The sequence below is a fragment of the Gordionus sp. m RMFG-2023 genome, chromosome 5 (assembly GCF_954871325.1).
Source record: "Gordionus sp. m RMFG-2023 chromosome 5, tfGorSpeb1-WG-v2, whole genome shotgun sequence".
Classification (NCBI taxonomy): Eukaryota; Metazoa; Nematomorpha; class Gordioida; order Chordodea; family Parachordodidae; genus Gordionus; species Gordionus sp. m RMFG-2023.
In genome coordinates, this window is record NC_088779.1 from 24,247,541 (window position 1) to 24,268,341 (window position 20,801).

At 30.3% G+C, this 20,801-nt stretch overlaps 1 protein-coding gene across 2 annotated transcripts in view; it reads left to right on the forward strand.

Annotated features, from left to right (window-relative positions):
* The window catches only part of LOC135929602 (neutral amino acid transporter 9-like), a 31,160-nt gene extending 17,575 nt beyond the window's left edge, over nt 1-13,585 (forward strand). For both annotated transcript variants that reach the window (XM_065466261.1, XM_065466262.1), the window contains exons 2-4: nt 9,140-9,651; nt 11,657-12,866; nt 13,270-13,585. In XM_065466261.1, the coding sequence (XP_065322333.1) occupies nt 9,156-9,651; nt 11,657-12,866; nt 13,270-13,549 (1,986 nt within the window). In that variant the 5' untranslated portion in view covers nt 9,140-9,155 and the 3' untranslated portion in view covers nt 13,550-13,585. The remainder of the gene's footprint in view (nt 1-9,139; nt 9,652-11,656; nt 12,867-13,269) is intronic.
* Nucleotides 13,586-20,801: the final 7,216 nt, after the last annotated feature.

Here is a 20,801-nt window from a genome sequence, read left to right on the forward strand (position 1 = left end):
ATTGTAATTAGGAGGCATTAATTATCAGTAAAATCTTCTATAATTTTTAAAAATAATCTGAGAAAATCAATAAAAAATTCTTAGCTTTCAGTATATTTTTTTATCTTGGGAAATACGTATTTCATTTACTTTAAATGACATAAAGCACACTTTAAAATTTTATGTGGGGGAAGGGTTAACTTATTCTGGTAAAAACTTAATGTCCCCTCCATACTTACAACCATGAGTGAGTGAGACCAGAAAGACTAATATATTTTCTATCACATCAGATAGAGGTTACATGCTTATTAAAAACAATACGTAATAAAATATTCTTAAAACATTCGCGTTTATGATTTAAGAAACTTCGGTTGGTAAATTGATATAATGAATTCGCAATTTTCGCGGTCATGCACTCGCTATAATAATTTCGCGCAAATACATTCGCGGTTGAAAATTCGCTATAAATGGTTCGCGATTAAAGTTTCGCTAAAATGTATTCGCTCTAAAGTATTCGCGGTTTAGGTTTCGCGAAAATAAATTCACGATAATGAGTTCGCGATCAAAGTTTCGCCAAAATGTATACGCTATAAAGTATTCGCGGTTAAAGATTCGCGAAAATAAATTCGCTATAACGAGTTCGCGATCAAAGTTTTGCTATAAAGTATTCGCGGTTAAGGTTTCGCGGTAATAAATTCGCGATAATAAGTTCGCGATATTGTCTTCGCTATAAATGTTTCGCGGATTTGGTTTTGCAATATTACCTTCGCTATAAAATTCTTCGCTATAAACGACATTCGCGATAAAAGTTTCGCTGAATTGACCTGATACGATTTTTTAAATAATTTCTTCAACAATTAGCATAGCTGGATATTTATTTTAAAAAATATTGCGATTTTTTGCTATAACTTTAATTTGAATAAAAGTCATTTTTTTAAATATGTATATCATACTAAATCGATTACAATGTAATGCATTATATATTATTTAATTTTTGTAATTCAGAAATTTTTGAAATCTTTACAAATTTTGCCTAATTAAGATAGGTCCGTGAAGTTGTAGGAACGATGTAAGGATCAATTACCAAAACCTATGCCATTATTTAGAGTCTTAATTGATCCTCCGTATTCTTTAAACGGAATGTCAAAAAAATTAAAGGCTATTGAGTTATAAGCAAAATAATGAAAGTGTGAAGATTTGCAGCTCTAGGAAAGATTAGAGGATCAATTACCGAAACTTATACCATTGTATAGCCCGTTAATTGATCCTAATTGATCTTCTATCCGGAAAGCAGCGGAATGAACCGTTACTGGGTTATGAGCAAAATAAGAAATGCTGGCACTTAGCCAAAACCGAAAATATAAAAAATCACGATCTGAAATTTGGCAGTTATTTAGGCTTTAATTTGTGCGTTAATAATTTCCAAACCGGATATCGATATCACTAACCGCAACCGAGTTATGACCTGTTTTTAAAGCGTGAAGTTGTAGGAATTTTTTTAAAAAGTGAGGATCAATTACCAAAAACTATACCAAATTGTGGTGCGTTAATTGATCCTCCAGAATCTTTAAACCGCATATCAACGGAATGAACCGTTCGTGAGATATAAGGAAAACAAAAAAGTATTGGCACTTTGCCAATACTGCCAAAACCGAAAATAAAAAAGATCATGAAACTTGGCAATTATGTAGTATTCAATACGTACATTAACAATCACCTAACCGGATATCGATATCACTAACCAATACCGAGTTATAACCGTTTTAAAAACGTTAAGTTAGAAGAATTAATTTAGAAAGTGAGGATCAATTACCGATAATTGTGCCAAAGTGTAGTACGTTAATTGATCCTCCAGAATCTATAAACCCCATACCAGCGGAATGAACCGTTGGTGAGTTATATGCAAAATAGAAGTTTTGGCATTTTACCAAAATCTAATTCGAATTTTATTTAGAGCCAATATTTAGTGCAAAAATTGATCCTCCGCATTCTTTAAAAGGAATGTCAAAAAAAATAAAGAAAAGTGAGTTATTAACAATAAGTGTTTCAGGGACGTGACAAATTTTGTATTCTTTAACGATGAAACTTATTTCTTAGAGCTCCATTACTAGTGAGCACTTTAATAAGTTTAATAGCCCCAAATTAAAATGAAAGTTAATAACAAATAAATGGTGGTACACCAAAACAAAATCTAGAGCAGAAGAAAACATCCTATTTTTGCCATTATATAGTTATTTATTAGTTAAATTTCGTATTTAATTTGGTTAGCCCCATTATAACTTTTTTTAAAAGCTATGTAAATAATTCAAGGTCAAATTTTGACCTGAGAAATTATGGAAGCACTTCCCTTTTTAATTATTACGATTTGCTAGGCCAATAATGTAGCTTTAAAGGCTATTATGTTTCTGTTATAAAAGTCTATTCCTTCCTAATTGATAGATCTCAACATTTTTTAAACAAATATATTCGAAGATGTACTATTAATTTTGAATTACAGTAGCTATCTAGAAAAATTATGTTTTTATAACTTTATAATACTTGGTCGTTTCAATGTATACTTAATATCATTCTCAAAAATTACCCTAAAAACTTTATACAATGAATATATAATATTTTTAATACTTTATTCGCAAATATCCCATGTATATATTCCCAAATATCATCCTGGATTCAAATTATATCGCTACTAAATTTCATTTAACTTTGTTGTAGTAATATAAAATTTAGCCAAATATATCGGCCTTTATGGCTTTTGAATTTGTCCCTTTATTTTAATCTCATATCTATATATATAATCCTCAAAAAACATCAATCAAATTTAGCCCATAGTATTTTTTTAAAAATATTTGTCCAATAAAAATCATAACATATAAATTAGTTACTGATCATAGTCAAATATATTTTTGTTATTAAATTATGTAATACTCTATTTCTTTTTTAATTATTGGAAGTTTGTCCTACTTAATTGACAAATTTTGATAATTTAATTTATGTTAAATTATAATTTTAATCTATAAATTATTTAGCCATCTATCATCATATTAATATTTATTTTAATTACATTATATTTAAAAGTAGAAATGTAAATGTTTTATCTATTTTTTAGAATATAAATTATAAATATAAATAAATAAAATTTTATTATTTTGAAAATTTTTTTTATTGTGCACATAAATTAAAATAACTAAATATATACTTTATAAACATATTTTATCATAAATAATGTCATAGGTAATCAGTAATATTTTAACAAAGAATTTTCCTATGGGTCTCAAGAATAAGCTAATTTAAAGATATTTTGATTCACAAAATATCACTCTTAGTCTTAATAGGTTGGAATTAGTTTGAAGGGGGGGGGGTAAAAAGGATAAAAATTAGATATTTAAATAAAAGGTAACATTTGTCGTTGAAGAACAAAGAAAATTCTTATTCACTGTCATTTTTGACGGGCTATCTACAAGTAATATAATAGTGAAGGAATGTTGAAAAATAATATGAGCGAATAATAATATATTATTCAGAAAAGGAAAAAACATAGGTAATTTATTATATTCGCTATATATATATTTATTATAAGCGCGGGGATGTAGCGTATTAATTAGTAATTGCTGTTGGGTCCTTTCGGTTTAAGTACACTTGGGTATTTCATAGCAAATCTGTGGAATTGATTCAAACTTCATCCAATCGCCAGGTTGTTGTTGTAGGTACGGGCAGGCCCGAGATCAGGGAAAAGATCATAACGTTATCTAATATCCCTGAGAAAGCTATCTATAAAGATTATAAATTATTTTAACTATATAATACTTGGTTCTCAGTTATTCAATTCGATGTATAGATATTGTGTAATATCCCTGGTTATTCAATTCGATTTAAAGATATTGTGTAATATCCCTTAGAAAGCTATCTATAAAGATTATAAATTATTTTAACTATATAATACTTGGTTCTCAGTTATTCAATTCGATGTACAGATATTGTGTAATATCCCTGGTTATTCAATTCGATTTACAGATATTGTGTAATATCCCTTAGAAAGCTATCTATAAAGATTATAAATTATTTTAACTATATAATACTTGGTTCTCACTTAATAAACAAAAAAAGAAAAAAATTAAAAAGAAAATACAAAAAAATACATTATGATAAATGGAAAACAAAACTGAAAATGAAAACGTAAGCTTCCTAGATGATTTTAAACACGGAATGAGAATTTAAGAATAAATTATTATATAGTTAAAATAATTTATAATCTTTATAGAAAGCTTTCTAAAGGATATTACACAATATCTGTAAATCGAATTGAATAACCAGGTATATTACACAATATCTGTACATCGAATTGAATAACTGAGAACCAAGTATTATATAGTTAAAATAATTTATAATCTTTATAGATAGCTTTCTAAGGGATATTACACAATATCTGTAAATCGAATTGAATAACCAGGGATATTACACAATATCTGTACATCGAATTGAATAACTGAGAACCAAGTATTATATAGTTAAAATAATTTATAATCTTTATAGATAGCTTTCTAGGGGATATTACACAATATCTGTACATCGAATTGAATAACTGAGAACCAAGTATTATATAGTTAAAATAATTTATAATCTTTGGGATATTAGATAACGTTATGATCTTTTCCCTGATCTCGGGCCTGCCCGTACCTACAACAACAACCTGGCGATTGGATGAAGTTTGAATCAATTCCACAGATTTGCTATGAAATACCCAAGTGTACTTAAACCGAAAGGACCCAACAGCAATTACTAATTAATACGCTACATCCCCGCGCTTATAATAAATATATATATAGCGAATATAATAAATTACCTATGTTTTTTCCTTTTCTGAATAATATATTATTATTCGCTCATATTATTTTTCAACATTCCTTCACTATTATATTACTTGTAGATAGCCCGTCAAAAATGACAGTGAATAAGAATTTTCTTTGTTCTTCAACGACAAATGTTACCTTTTATTTAAATATCTAATTTTTATCCTTTTTACCCCCCCCCCCTTCAAACTAATTCCAACCTATTAAGACTAAGAGTGATATTTTGTGAATCAAAATATCTTTAAATTAGCTTATTCTTGAGACCCATAGGAAAATTCTTTGTTAAAATATTACTGATTACCTATGACATTATTTATGATAAAATATGTTTATAAAGTATATATTTAGTTATTTTAATTTATGTGCACAATAAAAAAAATTTTCAAAATAATAAAATTTTATTTATTTATATTTATAATTTATATTCTAAAAAATAGATAAAACATTTACATTTCTACTTTTAAATATAATGTAATTAAAATAAATATTAATATGATGATAGATGGCTAAATAATTTATAGATTAAAATTATAATTTAACATAAATTAAATTATCAAAATTTGTCAATTAAGTAGGACAAACTTCCAATAATTAAAAAAGAAATAGAGTATTACATAATTTAATAACAAAAATATATTTGACTATGATCAGTAACTAATTTATATGTTATGATTTTTATTGGACAAATATTTTTAAAAAAATACTATGGGCTAAATTTGATTGATGTTTTTTGAGGATTATATATATAGATATGAGATTAAAATAAAGGGACAAATTCAAAAGCCATAAAGGCCGATATATTTGGCTAAATTTTATATTACTACAACAAAGTTAAATGAAATTTAGTAGCGATATAATTTGAATCCAGGATGATATTTGGGAATATATACATGGGATATTTGCGAATAAAGTATTAAAAATATTATATATTCATTGTATAAAGTTTTTAAGTTAATTTTTGAGAATGATATTAAGTATACATTGAAACGACCAAGTATTAAAAAGTTATAAAAACATAATTTTTCTAGATAGCTACTGTAATTCAAAATTAATAGTACATCTTCGAATATATTTGTTTAAAAAATGTTGAGATCTATCAATTAGGAAGAAATAGACTTTTATAACAGAAACATAATAGCCTTTAAAGCTACATTATTGGCCTAGCAAATCGTAATAATTTAAAAGGGCAGTGCTTCCATAATTTCTCAGGTCAAAATTTGACCTTGAATTATTTACATAGCTTTTAAAAAAAATTATAATGGGGCTAACCAAATTAAATACGAAATTTAACTAATAAATAACTATATAATGGCAAAAATAGGATGTTTTCTTCTGCTCTAGATTTTGTTTTGGTGTACCACCATTTATTTGTTATTAACTTTCATTTTAATTTGGGCTATTAAACTTATTAAAGTGCTCACTAGTAATGGAGCTCTAAGAAATAAGTTTCATCGTTAAAGAATACAAAATTTGTCACGTCCCTGAAACACTTATTGTTAATAACTCGCTTTTCTTTATTTTTTTTGACATTCCTTTTAAAGAATGCGGAGGATCAATTGAGGCACTAAATATTGGCTCTAAATAAAATTCGAATTAGATTTTGGTAAAATGCCAAAACTTCTATTTTGCATATAACTCACCAACGGTTCATTCCGCTGGTATGGGGTTTATAGATTCTGGAGGATCAATTAACGTACTACACTTTGGCACAATTATCGGTAATTGATCCTCACTTTCTAAATTAATTCTTCTAACTTAACGTTTTTAAAACGGTTATAACTCGGTATTGGTTAGTGATATCGATATCCGGTTTGGTGATTGTTAATGTACGTATTGAATACTACATAATTGCCAAGTTTCATGATCTTTTTTATTTTCGGTTTTGGCAGTATTGGCAAAGTGCCAATACTTTTTTGTTTTCCTTATAACTCACGAACGGTTCATTCCGTTGATATGCGGTTTAAAGATTCTGGAGGATCAATTAACGCACCACAATTTGGTATAGTTTTTGGTAATTGATCCTCACTTTTTAAAAAAATTCCTACAACTTCACGCTTTAAAAACAGGTCATAACTCGGTTGCGGTTAGTGATATCGATATCCGGTTTGGAAATTATTAACGCACAAATTAAAGCCTAAATAACTGCCAAATTTCAGATCGTGATTTTTTATATTTTCGGTTTTGGCTAAGTGCCAACACTTTCTTATTTTGCTCATAACCCAGTAACGGTTCATTCCGCTGCTTTCCGGATAGAAAATCAATTAGGATCAATTAACGGGCTATACAATGGTATAAGTTTCGGTAATTGATCCTCTAATCTTTCCTAGAGCTGCAAATCTTCACACTTTCATTATTTTGCTTATAACTCAATAGCCTTTAATTTTTTTGACATTCCGTTTGAAGAATACGGAGGATCAATTAAGCTACTAAATATTGGCTATAACTAAATTTTTAATTTTGGCAAGATGCCAAAACCTTTCTATTTTGCTTATAACTCACGAACGGTTTATTCCGTTGATATGCGGTTTAAAGATTGGAGGATCAATTACCGCACCACAATTTGGTATAGTTTTTGGTAATTGATCCTCACTTTTTAAAAAAATTCCTACAACTTCACGCTTTAAAAACAGGTCATAACTCGGTTGCGGTTAGTGATATCGTTATCCGGTTTGGAAATTATTAACGCACAAATTAAAGCCTAAATAATTGCCAAGTTTCAGATCGTGATTTTTTATTTTTTCGGTTTTGGCAAAGTGCCAACACTTTCTTATTTTGCTCATAACTCAGTAACGGTTCATTCCGCTGCTTTCCAGATAGAAGATCAATTAGGATCAATTAACGGGCTATACAATGGTATAAATTTCGGTAATTGATCCTCAAATCATTCCTACAGCTACAAATCTTCGCACTTTCATTAGTTTGCTTATAACTCAATAACCTTTGATTCCGCTGATGTCTGGTTTGAAGATCAATTAGGATCAATTAAGACTCTAAATAATGGCATAGGTTTTGGTAATTGATCCTTACATCGTTCCTACAACTTCACGGACCTAATTAAGATAGCTTAAAAATTAACTAAATTTTATTTTATCTAAAGGATTACAAAGCCTAGCTAGCTTTAGCTTGTAAGATTTCTCCAGATAATATAATATATGTTCGACCGTTGAGAATAAAAGGATTACCCAGGGAGAGAATATGAGATTTGTGCAAAACTAAAATATCATCTATCATAGGAAATTTAAATGAGGTTGAAGATCTACAGATGGTGTAAAAATCGAATTTGTTAGCATTTAAAATATAATATTTTCATATTATATTTTAGAAGAATTATTAAAATTATTATTAATGAAATATTCAATTATTGATAAAATTTTTAAACAGTTTTTATTTAATCAATTCATTTGTTTAATAAACAATGGCTTAGGCATAAATTCCACGGGAAAAACTCGATTTTTATATGTGGTAATAATCATTCCATGTTTTAAATAACCGTTCTTTCACGTTTATTTTTTTTAAATGATTTATTTTATTATTTTGATTTAAATCAAAAAATCGTGATCTAAGACTTCATTTAGTAGGGTTTTCACAATGCCCCATCAGTCGAGAGCACAGAGGAGGGATCAAAACCCTTGAAAACGTAGATTAGCCCCTTAGAAATAATTTGGGCATTTTTCTTTAACATAAATTATCTTGTTTTTTCGCTAAGTTTTAGATGGAATTTTTATTTATTTTTTTCTTTAATTTTGGAAATTATTAAGTTATGAGCCCTTATTAGTTAAAAAAAACGTCTAGGAATCAATGTTGATCATTTTGATACAAATAAATTGTGGATATGGTAATAATATTTTTAAGCCACCTATAATAAATCATTGGATAAGTTTTTATGATACAACACTAGATCATCAGATATCATCACCTTTTTTTTTATTCGCGATTTATGTAAAATTAGAAAAATATATCTTTGCGGTTTTTTCATCGAATCAAAATAAAACCTAAATTTAACCTTTGTTTAGAAAATATTTGCTATTTATTTTAAGTCCAAATCGTGGGAAATTCTAAATAATAATTATTTAAATTATAAAATAAGAATTAAAACATCTGCTTAACTTTAACCTTGTTCACATTTATTTTTCATTCGTAATTTACAAAAAAAAACTTTGAAATTTAATTTAGTTTATTAAAAATAAATAAATAGTAATAATTAGTAAAGTATGGTACGATCAAAGTTCGTTTATAATTTTTTTTTATTGGCAAAAAAATTCAAATTTTAACAATTTTAAATTGACTAGTAAACGGCCATTTTAAATTTAAAGATAGAAAAGGCGTGTCATGGGTGACGAAAGAGAAAACAGACGACTTTTTGATGCCTCAATCTCTAAACCATCTTATCAAGACTATGGCGCGATAAACGATACGACTAATTGTAGTCCACCCTTAAAGGCATATGAGAATAATATTATTCAAGGCACACCACATATAGACGCAAAAAAACCATTCCATTTCGATTCTGGACTCGGTTCCGATAAATCATTCCAACAAACCTATGATCAAGATTCGTCCAATCTGACTCCCATCTTGAAATACGAATATAACGGTAATTTAGTCAACGATTACAATAGTTCTCGTCAAAATTCGAATGGTGGCGAATACAAGGATTCCAACATTCCCAAGGACGACATAACACCTGACGAGATATTGACGGTAGTTCGGAAAGAGGGTTCCGTATTTTACAAACGATTAATCACGGTGTTTACCTTGTGGAATACAATGGTGGGGTCTGGTATGCTGGCAATGCCATGGGCATTTTTCCAGGCCGGATATATAGGTTTATTATATAAAGATAGAATTAAGTAGAAGGTACCTTATCGGCATTCTACGCCCAAAACCTAACCGGACCCGATTTTACCGAGTCGTTATCTGTTCCGGTAACGAATATTGTGTAGAATTTTATTTATTTATTAGCTAATGCTTAGAATATATCAACACACAGGAATAATTAATTAGTATATCAATTGAATTCAAAAATAATTTTTGAGAAGAGAGAGATAGAGAGAGTAATGTTAATAAGTTTTTATTTTAATATTTAAAACTTAATTAAACAATGGAGAAAAAAAACGATATAAAATTTTATAGATATAATATGAAATTATAATAAACTATTTGTCTAAGTAATCGGTTCAATTGTATTAAGAGCTTTGAACCTGAATTCGGTTACAGGAATTTTCAACAACTTGACGGAAATTTTGATAACGTAAAACTTAATCGAAAATGGAATCGTTCCCGCGCGGTTCAAAAATATCACGGGTTTGATGGGTTGTCCATAAAGCGGTCCCTATTTTACTGGCTCCAGCAGGAATTTTTCCAGGGGAAGGCTAAAAAAATATTTTTATAATTTGGTAAAATGCGGGGACATTTGTATTTTTAAAAAAAAATTTCACACCAATTTGGGTTTTTATTGCTTTTGTCTTTGCTCGCATTTTGGGTCATTTCGCATGCTTTTTGCATGATTTTCTGTGATATTTCGCCATTTTTCATAATTTTTGCAGCCTCTTACTTTACTTTATTATTTTATGTTATTATTATATTTTGCTTTTTAAAAATATAATAATTATGTATCATTTCGCATTCATTTTGCATATTTTACGCGCATTTTGCGTAATTCTTCCATCTTTTTAGTCGCCTTATGTGATATTAAGTCATTTTGCCTAATTTATGCCTCATTTTGCTTGCTTTTAGATATTTTGCGTAAATTTCATTTTATGTGATTTTCTGTCATTTTGCGTGGTTTAGTATTTCCCATATAAATATTATGAAAATTTATATTTAAAACAAACCTTGGAGGAAGTTTCCAAAATGTGAGTTATTTTCTTAAAATTAAGCTATTTGCTATCTCCTTGACCTGAAAATATTGAAATAATTTCTCAACAATTTTTTTTTAGCTTTTTCTAGGATTCGATTGTGATGGATACTTAACATGCATAATGAAGTTAACTCCACCATCGCACCTTGTTGACCTAAAATAGTTTTCGACCCTTCATGCTATAATAGTTAACAATAAAATATATTATCTTTTCAGTTTGATTAGATTTTAAATATGTGTATCATCTAGTAATCTGGAAAGATTACTCTCGTTGGAATTCGAAGATTGATGCTCTTTATTCTCTTTCCCTCTCTCTTTACATTTTAATAACAAATATTCGTTTCCTTCCTGGAGATTATTTACGATAAATCAGATAATTTGGTTACCATTTTACCAGTGACATCTTTACGGGACTGCAATTTAAATAATAGAAGATCTTAATTTGAGTTATTTCAATTTAGTTTTAACTTTCAAATAATAATTAAAATTAATAAGAAAAATTTAAAAATGTCATCTTTAAATCTGATCATTTCCAGAAAGAAGCAAGCAAAACTTTCAAATAACATAAATATCCCATAAAATAATTAATGTATAAAAATCGCGTGTAATATTTTTCCCAGACCGGACGTCCTTTACCTATTTGTTTGCGTTTTTAAAAATGTCCGATTAAACAAATTTATATTCCTGAATTCGGGTTGGAAGCCAGAATTGTAGATAAAAAAAGGAAATAGAGACAGGTAAATACCCGATTATCTCAATAACCGGGTTGACCACATCACAGATTTGTTTTGTACCCGGTATATCCTTAGAATTAATTAAAAAGTATATTTACTATTTATTTTAAACAAACTGTTAAATAAGTTACATCTTTTTCATAGTAATTCAAGCTAATATTTAGCTGAATATTCATTCATTGTTCTATTAAAAATATTTCAAGTTTAAATTTAATTTATATATATAATATAAACAGCTGGGACTGTATTTATAATATTATTCGGGTTCCTGGGCTTCTTCACTTGCTACTTAATACTCCGACAATCACACAATATAAAGACTCAATTAAAATTTCGCGATCTTCCCGATTTCAGCGACGTGTGCGGATATTATATAGGTCCAAGATGGGGTAGACATTTTAGTTCAGTGATTTCGATATTTTTATTGACTGCCGCAATGCTGGTATACTGGATATTAATGAGCTCCTATCTTTACGACATTGTAATTCACTTCTATAGTCTATATTCGCAGCTTAATCCAAGCTCTGTACCACCACATCTATCGATATACCATATCTTTCACGGAAATGCATCAAATATGCAACAGCCTCAATACAAAATAGGAAAAAATATCTTCTATAAGGTAATGGGTCAGTCCAATACCTCAAACACGAGTTGCCCTCAGGTATACACTTGTAGGACTCAAGGCAGTAATACGGACCCCCAGGGGGTATTATCATGGTGGTCACAGTATCGTACCGCACCCCTGGCCCTAATTCTCTTGCTATTCCCCCTGATGAATTTCAAATCGCCCAAATTTTTTTCACGTTTAAATAGTCTCGGAACGGTTTCCGTGATAACGATAATAGCTTTCGTGACTCGAAAATGTCTTGTTTGTTATTTTTCCTCCGACTCTTCGTCCTTCGTTGCTCCTACTCAATCATCATTCGTTCCTTTTTCACCGTCCTTTCCAAAGCTGACCGGTATACTGGCTCTGGCTCTGCTCATTCACAACGCTTTTATACCTATATTCAACGTAGAAACAAATTTCAGGCCCCTACGCGCCATGGCTCACGATTTAGCCGCGGGTTACTTCCTAGCCACCTTCACTTACCTTTTCGTAGGCTTCGTATTTTACTACGGTTTCGTTCGGGTCGGCCACGGTGGCGATCTCTTGACATGCCCCCTTAGAGACAATTTTCTCGAAAACGTTCCTTATTCCGACACCTTCGCTTGCGCCGTTCGATTGCTATTACTTTTTCAAATGGCGACGGTGTTTCCTCTCGTAGCCTACTTGGTACGGGTCCAGGCTCACTCGCTTTTGTTTCAATCGCTGGAGCGGCCAAAATTAACCGATCGAGGGGAAGACTTGCTCTCAACTAAACAATCGTCTCATAGAAAAATTATGGAAGAACAAGAACCATTACTTACTGACGATCGTTTAGAAAATAACGGTCACATTTATAGGTTTAATATATTTAGATTTGATATTGTAAGGATTATCTTATTAATATTTTATTTTTTAAATGCAAGATTTTTTAAAATCTTAAATAAGGATAGGAGGATTATCGATGATTTGATTAAATTTCATGCCGATTTTTTAAAAATTGTCTGAATCAATATATTATCTCCAAAATGTTACCGAATTCTCTAGATTTAGCTAAAGGACCAGTCCTTTCTTCCATCTTATAGCGAAATGAGGCCTAGCTGTTGGGTAATCATTGGCTAAAACGTTGATTTAGATATTTTTAAAAAATCGTGGAATCGAGATTGCTTACAAAACGTAATCTCACCATAAAATAAAATATAATCCGAAAATAATTTAACCCTATTCCTGAATTAATTTGTAAAAAACATAAAATATAATTAGATTTTCCGCATTGTCTTCAACGGATCCTAGATACTTGTTGCCACTTAACACCGTGCTGGTATGTATCTGTTTGGTTTTCGCGATGTTCCTCCCCAAGATAGGCTATATTTTAAGGTTTGCCGGCGGTTTCTGCGGATTTATTTACATATTTTTGTATCCATGTATTGTTTGGGCCCTTTCATTAAAAGAGTGCGGTCAAATAACTCCTTTAAAATTGACGATTATATTTGTATTGATATTATTAGGCGCCTCAAATTTTGTATCTCAATTTTTTAACTAAAAGTATATAAATGTATTATTTTTTTTCGCGAATTTTATATATTCCAAAATTGTATTTAAGATATATATGTTTAATTATATAATAAAATAGAATAAATAATTAATAAATCATTAGTTAAATTATGAATGCTATCTTTGTTTTAGATAAAGCTATCTGTCGCGCCGGTTTTTGGCGATAAGGCTGATTCGAATATTTTTTTTACCCCTTCATTCATCAAATTAAAAGAAATTGGATTATGGTCCATCAGGCCCTACTTCGGACAATTTGAATCTGTAAATGCATGGCCTTTTCTCTCCGCTTTTTTTCGTCATCCAACCAAGAAAAATAAGAATTGTCTTAATTTTTAGGACCATTCAAATTTTCTGTTTAGAATCGTACAACCATAATTATCATCCACTTCTTCATTTAGCGGACGGAGAAATTTTTAAATAAAACGGATAAAAGAATTTATACCTACATTTTAATTTTATAAAATAATAATTCTATCATTTCGAATTTGGGCTAATAAAATTAGTTTCAGTGATTTTTAATTAAAAATTTAAATGTGAAGGGATAAACTTATTTACATTTTATATAATATTCATTTATTTTTTTATCATGTTATAAAAGCTTTTGGACCTTCATTATTTTATATGTATGCATTCTTGATTAATAAATTTTGAGCCATGAAATAGTAGCGAACATCTTTGACAAAAAGATAGGCATCAGTTATCAATTATTTCTCAGTTTTATATATAAATTAAAATATGTTTTTTTTGTCTAAACGCTTCCATGACAAAATATAAGTAACTATTTATGTTTTTTTTAAAAAATCCTAATCTGCATTTCTAATCTCATAAACAAATTTAGAATGAATGGCTTATAAATTATATTACATGTTCAAAGTAATAAAAAGTATATAAAAATTTGGTAATGATGTTAAAATTGAATATTAGATTTTCCGAAAGTTACATTCATGAGATAATTTTGTATAGTTATGGAATTTATAGATAGCTATATTAAACCATTCCCATCCATATCTCCATGGCACTATCCAATTGGTTCCGTAGATGAAGTAAGCAAAATAAAAGGTGAAAGTCAAAAAATTTTCAAAACAAAAATAAATGATTGCATTTATTCATTACCTTGAATAGGCGTCCAAATTCGATTTCGAAAATTGCAATAATGAATTATTTTATTAAAAATAAAATTTTGACTTTGGAGATTCTTTTTGCATTTTTTTTATAAAATCTTATGAAATTTGTAAGTAATCCACAAAATAACCAAATATAAACTATAAATTAAAAAAAAACCCTAACCCTTGATAAATAATTATTCTTCTGTAAAACACTGGCTAGACATCTTGTCATTTGCCTTTAATACTTTACAAGTTACTGATTCTGCCAGCAAAAAGTCCTTGACCCTGCAAATTAAGGATGCAAATATCTACCCCTTACCCATTAATCACATTTCCACATCCTTTAAGAGTGATGACACAGATAAAAATCACAAAAACGACCTGCTCACTAAGGCCAGACTAATATTTAAAAATGTGGATCTGAATGTTAAATCCGTCTACGCCTGGCAACCTCTGACAATAAGCTGGCTCTTTACCATCAAGCAACTTATCAAGCTCTTGTCCTAAAACATCACTAACACGATCTTGAGGACGAAATACCGTTTTACCCTCGATCCCCTTTAATTGCAGCCACTTATACCACAAGCGACTTTAGAAAGGCTATTCTCATCTTCAAACGCGATTCCTCATATGAGTTTCACCCAATATTCCCATAAGATCTAACCGCACCTTACATCACACAACAATGCTACGTTTTGGAAAAATTGCCCAACTCATCAACCGTATGCTTACTGGAGGCATACCACCCGCCATTGTTCCACTCCTATACGGAGCTAAACTCATCGCTCTCCTTAAACTTAATAAAGATATTTGCCCTATCACTATTGGAATCACTTGGCGCCGATTAACTTCCAAGCTAGAGTAAGCAGAATATTCACATATCCAATCACCTGTGCCCGAATCAATTAGGGATATCCCTTCACATGGCCCGGATGTATTTACAAACAGAGCGATGATATCCTAGTCAAAATAAACATTTCGAACGCCTTTAACAAAGCGTAGAATAAATCCTATCCTCACCTACTCAGAATACTAACAATTTATCTTCGAATGTTATGCTAGTCCCTCGCACCTCCAATTTGGAGATAGATAGATTCTTCTAACTATGGAATAAGCGGGATCAGTTTGAGATTGCAAATAAATTCAGACAAGAGCGAATATTGTCCCCTTGGGATCATTGACCTTAATCAGGATCTTATGTTCAATAATACACCATTGAACTCTTTGACACATCTCCTTCAGTAGGTAAAGACGAGTTCTTTATCAAGTTCCTTACCAGCCAACGATAACGAATACTGAGCAGTTAAACCATTCGGACAACAAGCTCTCAAAGATAGCTATATCATACTTTGGGGAAAGCTTCTTAGAAAAAATATTATATCCTCTTTATTAAATAAATAAATTAACATTATATTTTTATATATTATATTATATTTTTTAATATAATATTTATTTTTTTAATAAATCTTTCGCATACCAGCGATCGCAATTGTTCGATTGATTGTTGACTGATGTTAATTTCTCCATTTGTCATATTTTAAACTCAACAAACAATTCCTCATATTTTTATCCATTTCTTAATGTTTTATGTTTCAAAAAAATAAAATTCAATTTTGATCTAATTTATTTTTCCCTTCTTCTTTTCTTATCTTTCACATTCACTCACTAGCACTCATAAATAATCATTCAATCTTTTATGAATTAACACAACCCGCATGGCCTTGCTTAAGCGCAAATGAGCATTCAACGCATTAAACTCAAGAAAGAAAACCGAAAAAAATTTGAACCCGACGATGGCACTCTAAGGGCTACACCGTCACTGAAAACGGATAAAAAAAGACACTCCCTCGATAGTGCCAAAGCGATATTTAAGGAGGAAAAGGAAAACGTATGGGTTCCCAACCCTGCTCGTGATAATTTTAATAAGCGACATTCACTCAAATCAAGTTCTAAAACCATCAATAAAACGAAAATATATACGTTACCATTCAAAGATACCTGTTCCAAAAAATCTGTAATCAATGATGTCTATTACGATGAAAATATTGGATTCTCTTCTCCAAAATCGGATTCAAGTTTAGCTCAGTCATCATACTTAATCGATAGCGAGACAAATGATTCATTGTTCCCCGACGAAAAAAATAACTTTATTTATTACCCTTCCCAATCCAAAAGGATCGTTTCACCCCCTCCTCCACCGCCTAACGCGAATATTAAATATCCCACCATAGTTAAAAGGTCAACGATAAAAAAACAAAGCCCTCTAAGTAAAAAAGCTCAAAAAGAGGTGTCAAATATTTTGAATGATGATAATGCTTACGAAAATGACACCTTTCACTATATAAATGAATTCGAAAAACCAAAAAAACACAAATCCAAACATAAAACCAAAGTTTCTCGCCATCTATCCAAATCGGCTGCAAAGAATTATGACGATGACAACGTCAATCAAATTCATGTCGTTAATAATTTCGCTAAGGGAAGTTTTGATGATTTTACCAAGCACTCTACCAAAGTAGTAGAGAATCCAATATTAGTTCATTTGAACGACGAATGTCAGACATCAGTCCTATTCCTCCCAGAACAAGAAAGCCCCAAGCCGACTTTACAAAACACCAAAAACGTATCTTCCAAAAATACAAGCAAGGCTTCTAAAATCAATAAAAATCATATGATGATACGGGGAATGGAGATTTTGGATGAAGTAGAAAACGACTCAAAAGATGTTAGAAGAAAAAGTTCTAAAAGGGCTTCTAAAGTCGGAAGAAGCAACCAAAAAGTTGGAATTGATATCGACTCACTATACGATCCAATAAACAATGAACAAAATATCCCAGACATCGACAACTTGGCGGATTATGAAAAAGATGAATTTTACGAAGAAACGGGGCCAACAAAATTGGAGCCAACAGTGCCGCCCACCCAAGAAAGTGTCCGGAAAAAGAGCATAGCCAGGAAATACAGCTTAACCAACGAGGTCACCGACATCGACAAGTATATGAATCTTCAGGACTTCGACGATGGGCGAAAAGGTAATAAGAATCAGAGTTGTTTCATAGGAATCCCGGATAGATCTTCAAATAATACTGGTATGGGCAATGAACAAGAAAAAGAAAAGATCCTGAAATTTAGGATCGAAAACACAGATTTAGCCGATATCTTTAGAGCACTCGATCAAAGCGATCAACAATCGCTGGATTACATGCTCGCTTACACTTATGTTCTAAAAAATTTTATCGATCTTGACACACGGGTGGAACTATACGCCATCAAGGAGTTAACATTTTTGACACTGATTGGCGATAAGGGTACTAAAGTGTACGACGAAAAAAGATTTTACGATACCCTGTGGAAATGGCTCAACCACGACTCAGCTCGGAAAAAATTGACAGCTGAAGTTATGAGTCACGTAAGATTCAATTCGATCCCTAAGGATTATTTGATCGGCAAATGCTTCGAGGATTTAAAGGATCAAGAAATCTGCAAGGAATGGATACGTAAGGCGTATTGGTACAGAGATTACACTGAGAAAGGTAAGGAAGATATTTCACTTAAGAATTATTTCCCGCCCGAGAGATGCGTGAGTGGAATGAACAGCAGTTATATTAATAGCAACAACCTAGATACCAGTATTGGTAGCATACCAAACCTTCGATTTAAGAGCATGATTCAGGATAATCTTTTACCTACCGTGCTACAGCCAACTAATCTTAACATGTTCCCATTGTCTCCACTTGCGAGTTATCCCGCTGATAAAAATACTTTTTTTAACTGTCAGAATCCTATGGCGGGAAGAATAATAAATACCTCTCCGGTATACAGTCAATTGCTCCCCGCCTTGAACCAATCTGGAAGAATTCTAATTTCGACGCCGCAAACGATTCCCACCGCGTTCAATAATTGTAATTTAACGAAATACCCGGCCACAATGATAAATACATCACCAAACATTTTCTCTTCAAACCCACTTCCTAACGCGTGGAATTCATTCAAAATATGAAGAAAAAATTTTTTTATTAAAAATTTATATATACAAATAGTTTACCAGATCATTAATAATTCATACGTAATAAATAACAAAATTTATTTATAGCGTATTGTAATATTTTTTTGGAATTATATATTCTATTTTTATTATTATATAAAAATTATTAGGGCCCCTTTATTCTCTTGAAATATATGTCAAAAACCGTGGAAAGAATTGCATATAGATTTGGCAGGGCCACTAGAATCTTATTAGTTAGTTTTAGTGGAATCTTTCTTATTGATTAGTTTTAGTGGTTTCTTATCCAAAATGTGAGGTATTTCAGTTGAAGATTACAACTTCCAATACAATTATTAGAAGGTATAAAATTTCAATTTTATTGCCTAGTGATGCAAAATCGCTCCACTCAAGCCAGCTGCCTCGAGGCTGAGTTAAAAAAACCAGCTCAACTTTGGGAGCTCGAGCCGAAAAAAATGTCTTTATCTTGGAACGCCAGTCGAAAAGTCGGTTCACCCTAAAATGCGAGCTGATGAAATTGGCTAAGGCTTGGAGCTCAAACCGAAAAAAAATGTTCAACCTTACAGCGCGAGCCCACAAATTTGGATTAGCCTTAAAGTTTAAGCCATTAAATCGATTAGCTAATCGCTTTTATTTTTATTATAATGGCAATAGATATTCTTGCTACTGTATCATATATATAATTTCAGTGTATTACCGCTTAAAAATGAAACCTAATAATAATAATTTGACTTGTTATTATATTATTTGGCTATTTTCTAAGAAAAATAAATATCGATAGGAAAAATTTTTGTTTCTGAAAATATTAATTACGAAGTTAAACGTTTGTAATTTTTTTTTATTGGTAAGTATTATATAACTAATTGTGTTGAGGAGCGAGATGGGTTAAGTGACACTTATCGCTTATTTAAAAAAGGTAGTTAATCATGTAAAATTATATCAAAACCAATTGCAATATTCAGTATCGTTTTTTTATTTATTATAGTTATATAAAAATTATTATTCAATAAATGTAAAAAATTTATCCCTTCCCTCTTGTTTTATTATATACAAATATAATAAATTTTCCTATTACTTGGGAAACACTGACACATATAAACATATTTTTACATAATTTAAAAAAAAAATTGTATATAATTTCAAATATTTATATAAATTTTAAAATGATATAAATAATCATTTAAAAAAATGTGTTTCCATTCATCACATCTTCAAACAGGATATTTTCAATAGAAGAAATAAACATGTTTTCATTGATAACTATAGTTAAAAGGGTGAAATAAAATAAAACTAACATCCTCATATGAATCTTATCGATAAAAGAAAAAAGGAAGATATAAATTTAATTATCTTGGCTGGGGAGGAAGAAAAAACAATATATTAATTATATATTTTTTTTTTTTAAAAAAATTCAATTATATCCATTCTTTTATAATAAAAATAAACATGATTTTATATAATTTCTTCTTTTAATAGTAAACAAGATTTTAAAAATTCTATATTCCTAGAATCTTTCATAATTTAAAGTTAGAGGATATTTTAATTAATTGATACCTATATTGATATATTGTGTTGATAATAATAATCCAGCTACTTAAAGTACCTAGACCCACCCACTTGGAATAATAAGTAAGATTACAATCAAAATATCTAAAGTAGCTTTTATTTGACATCTGTATTAATACTTTGAGTTGATAAAAACATTTCTGACTCCTCAAGACTTAGATACTTCAACTAGGAATAATAATTATACAATCAAAATATAATTAAATTAACTTTTATTTGAGGCCCATATAAATATCTTGCACGGATTCCCAGGTATAAACCCCGGGTGTGTGCTCCGGGTTCTTGCTCAAAGCAGGCCTGAGCACCATTACGACCAAACATATTAACAAAACTATACTCTTAGCCAAATATAATATAAAAGGTTTGTGAAAGATAATACACAAATTTTGAATTCAAGGCTGTGCCAATATTTTTAGCTGCACTCTTAGCTGATTATTTTTCGGATCTCGCTCAAAGGCTGGCTTGATTTTTGGCTTGCGCGCCAAGTTTGAGCCGTTTTTTTTGGCTTGAGCTCCAAGGTTGGACTGATGTTTTGGCTTGGGAACCAAAGTTGAGTTGATTTTTTT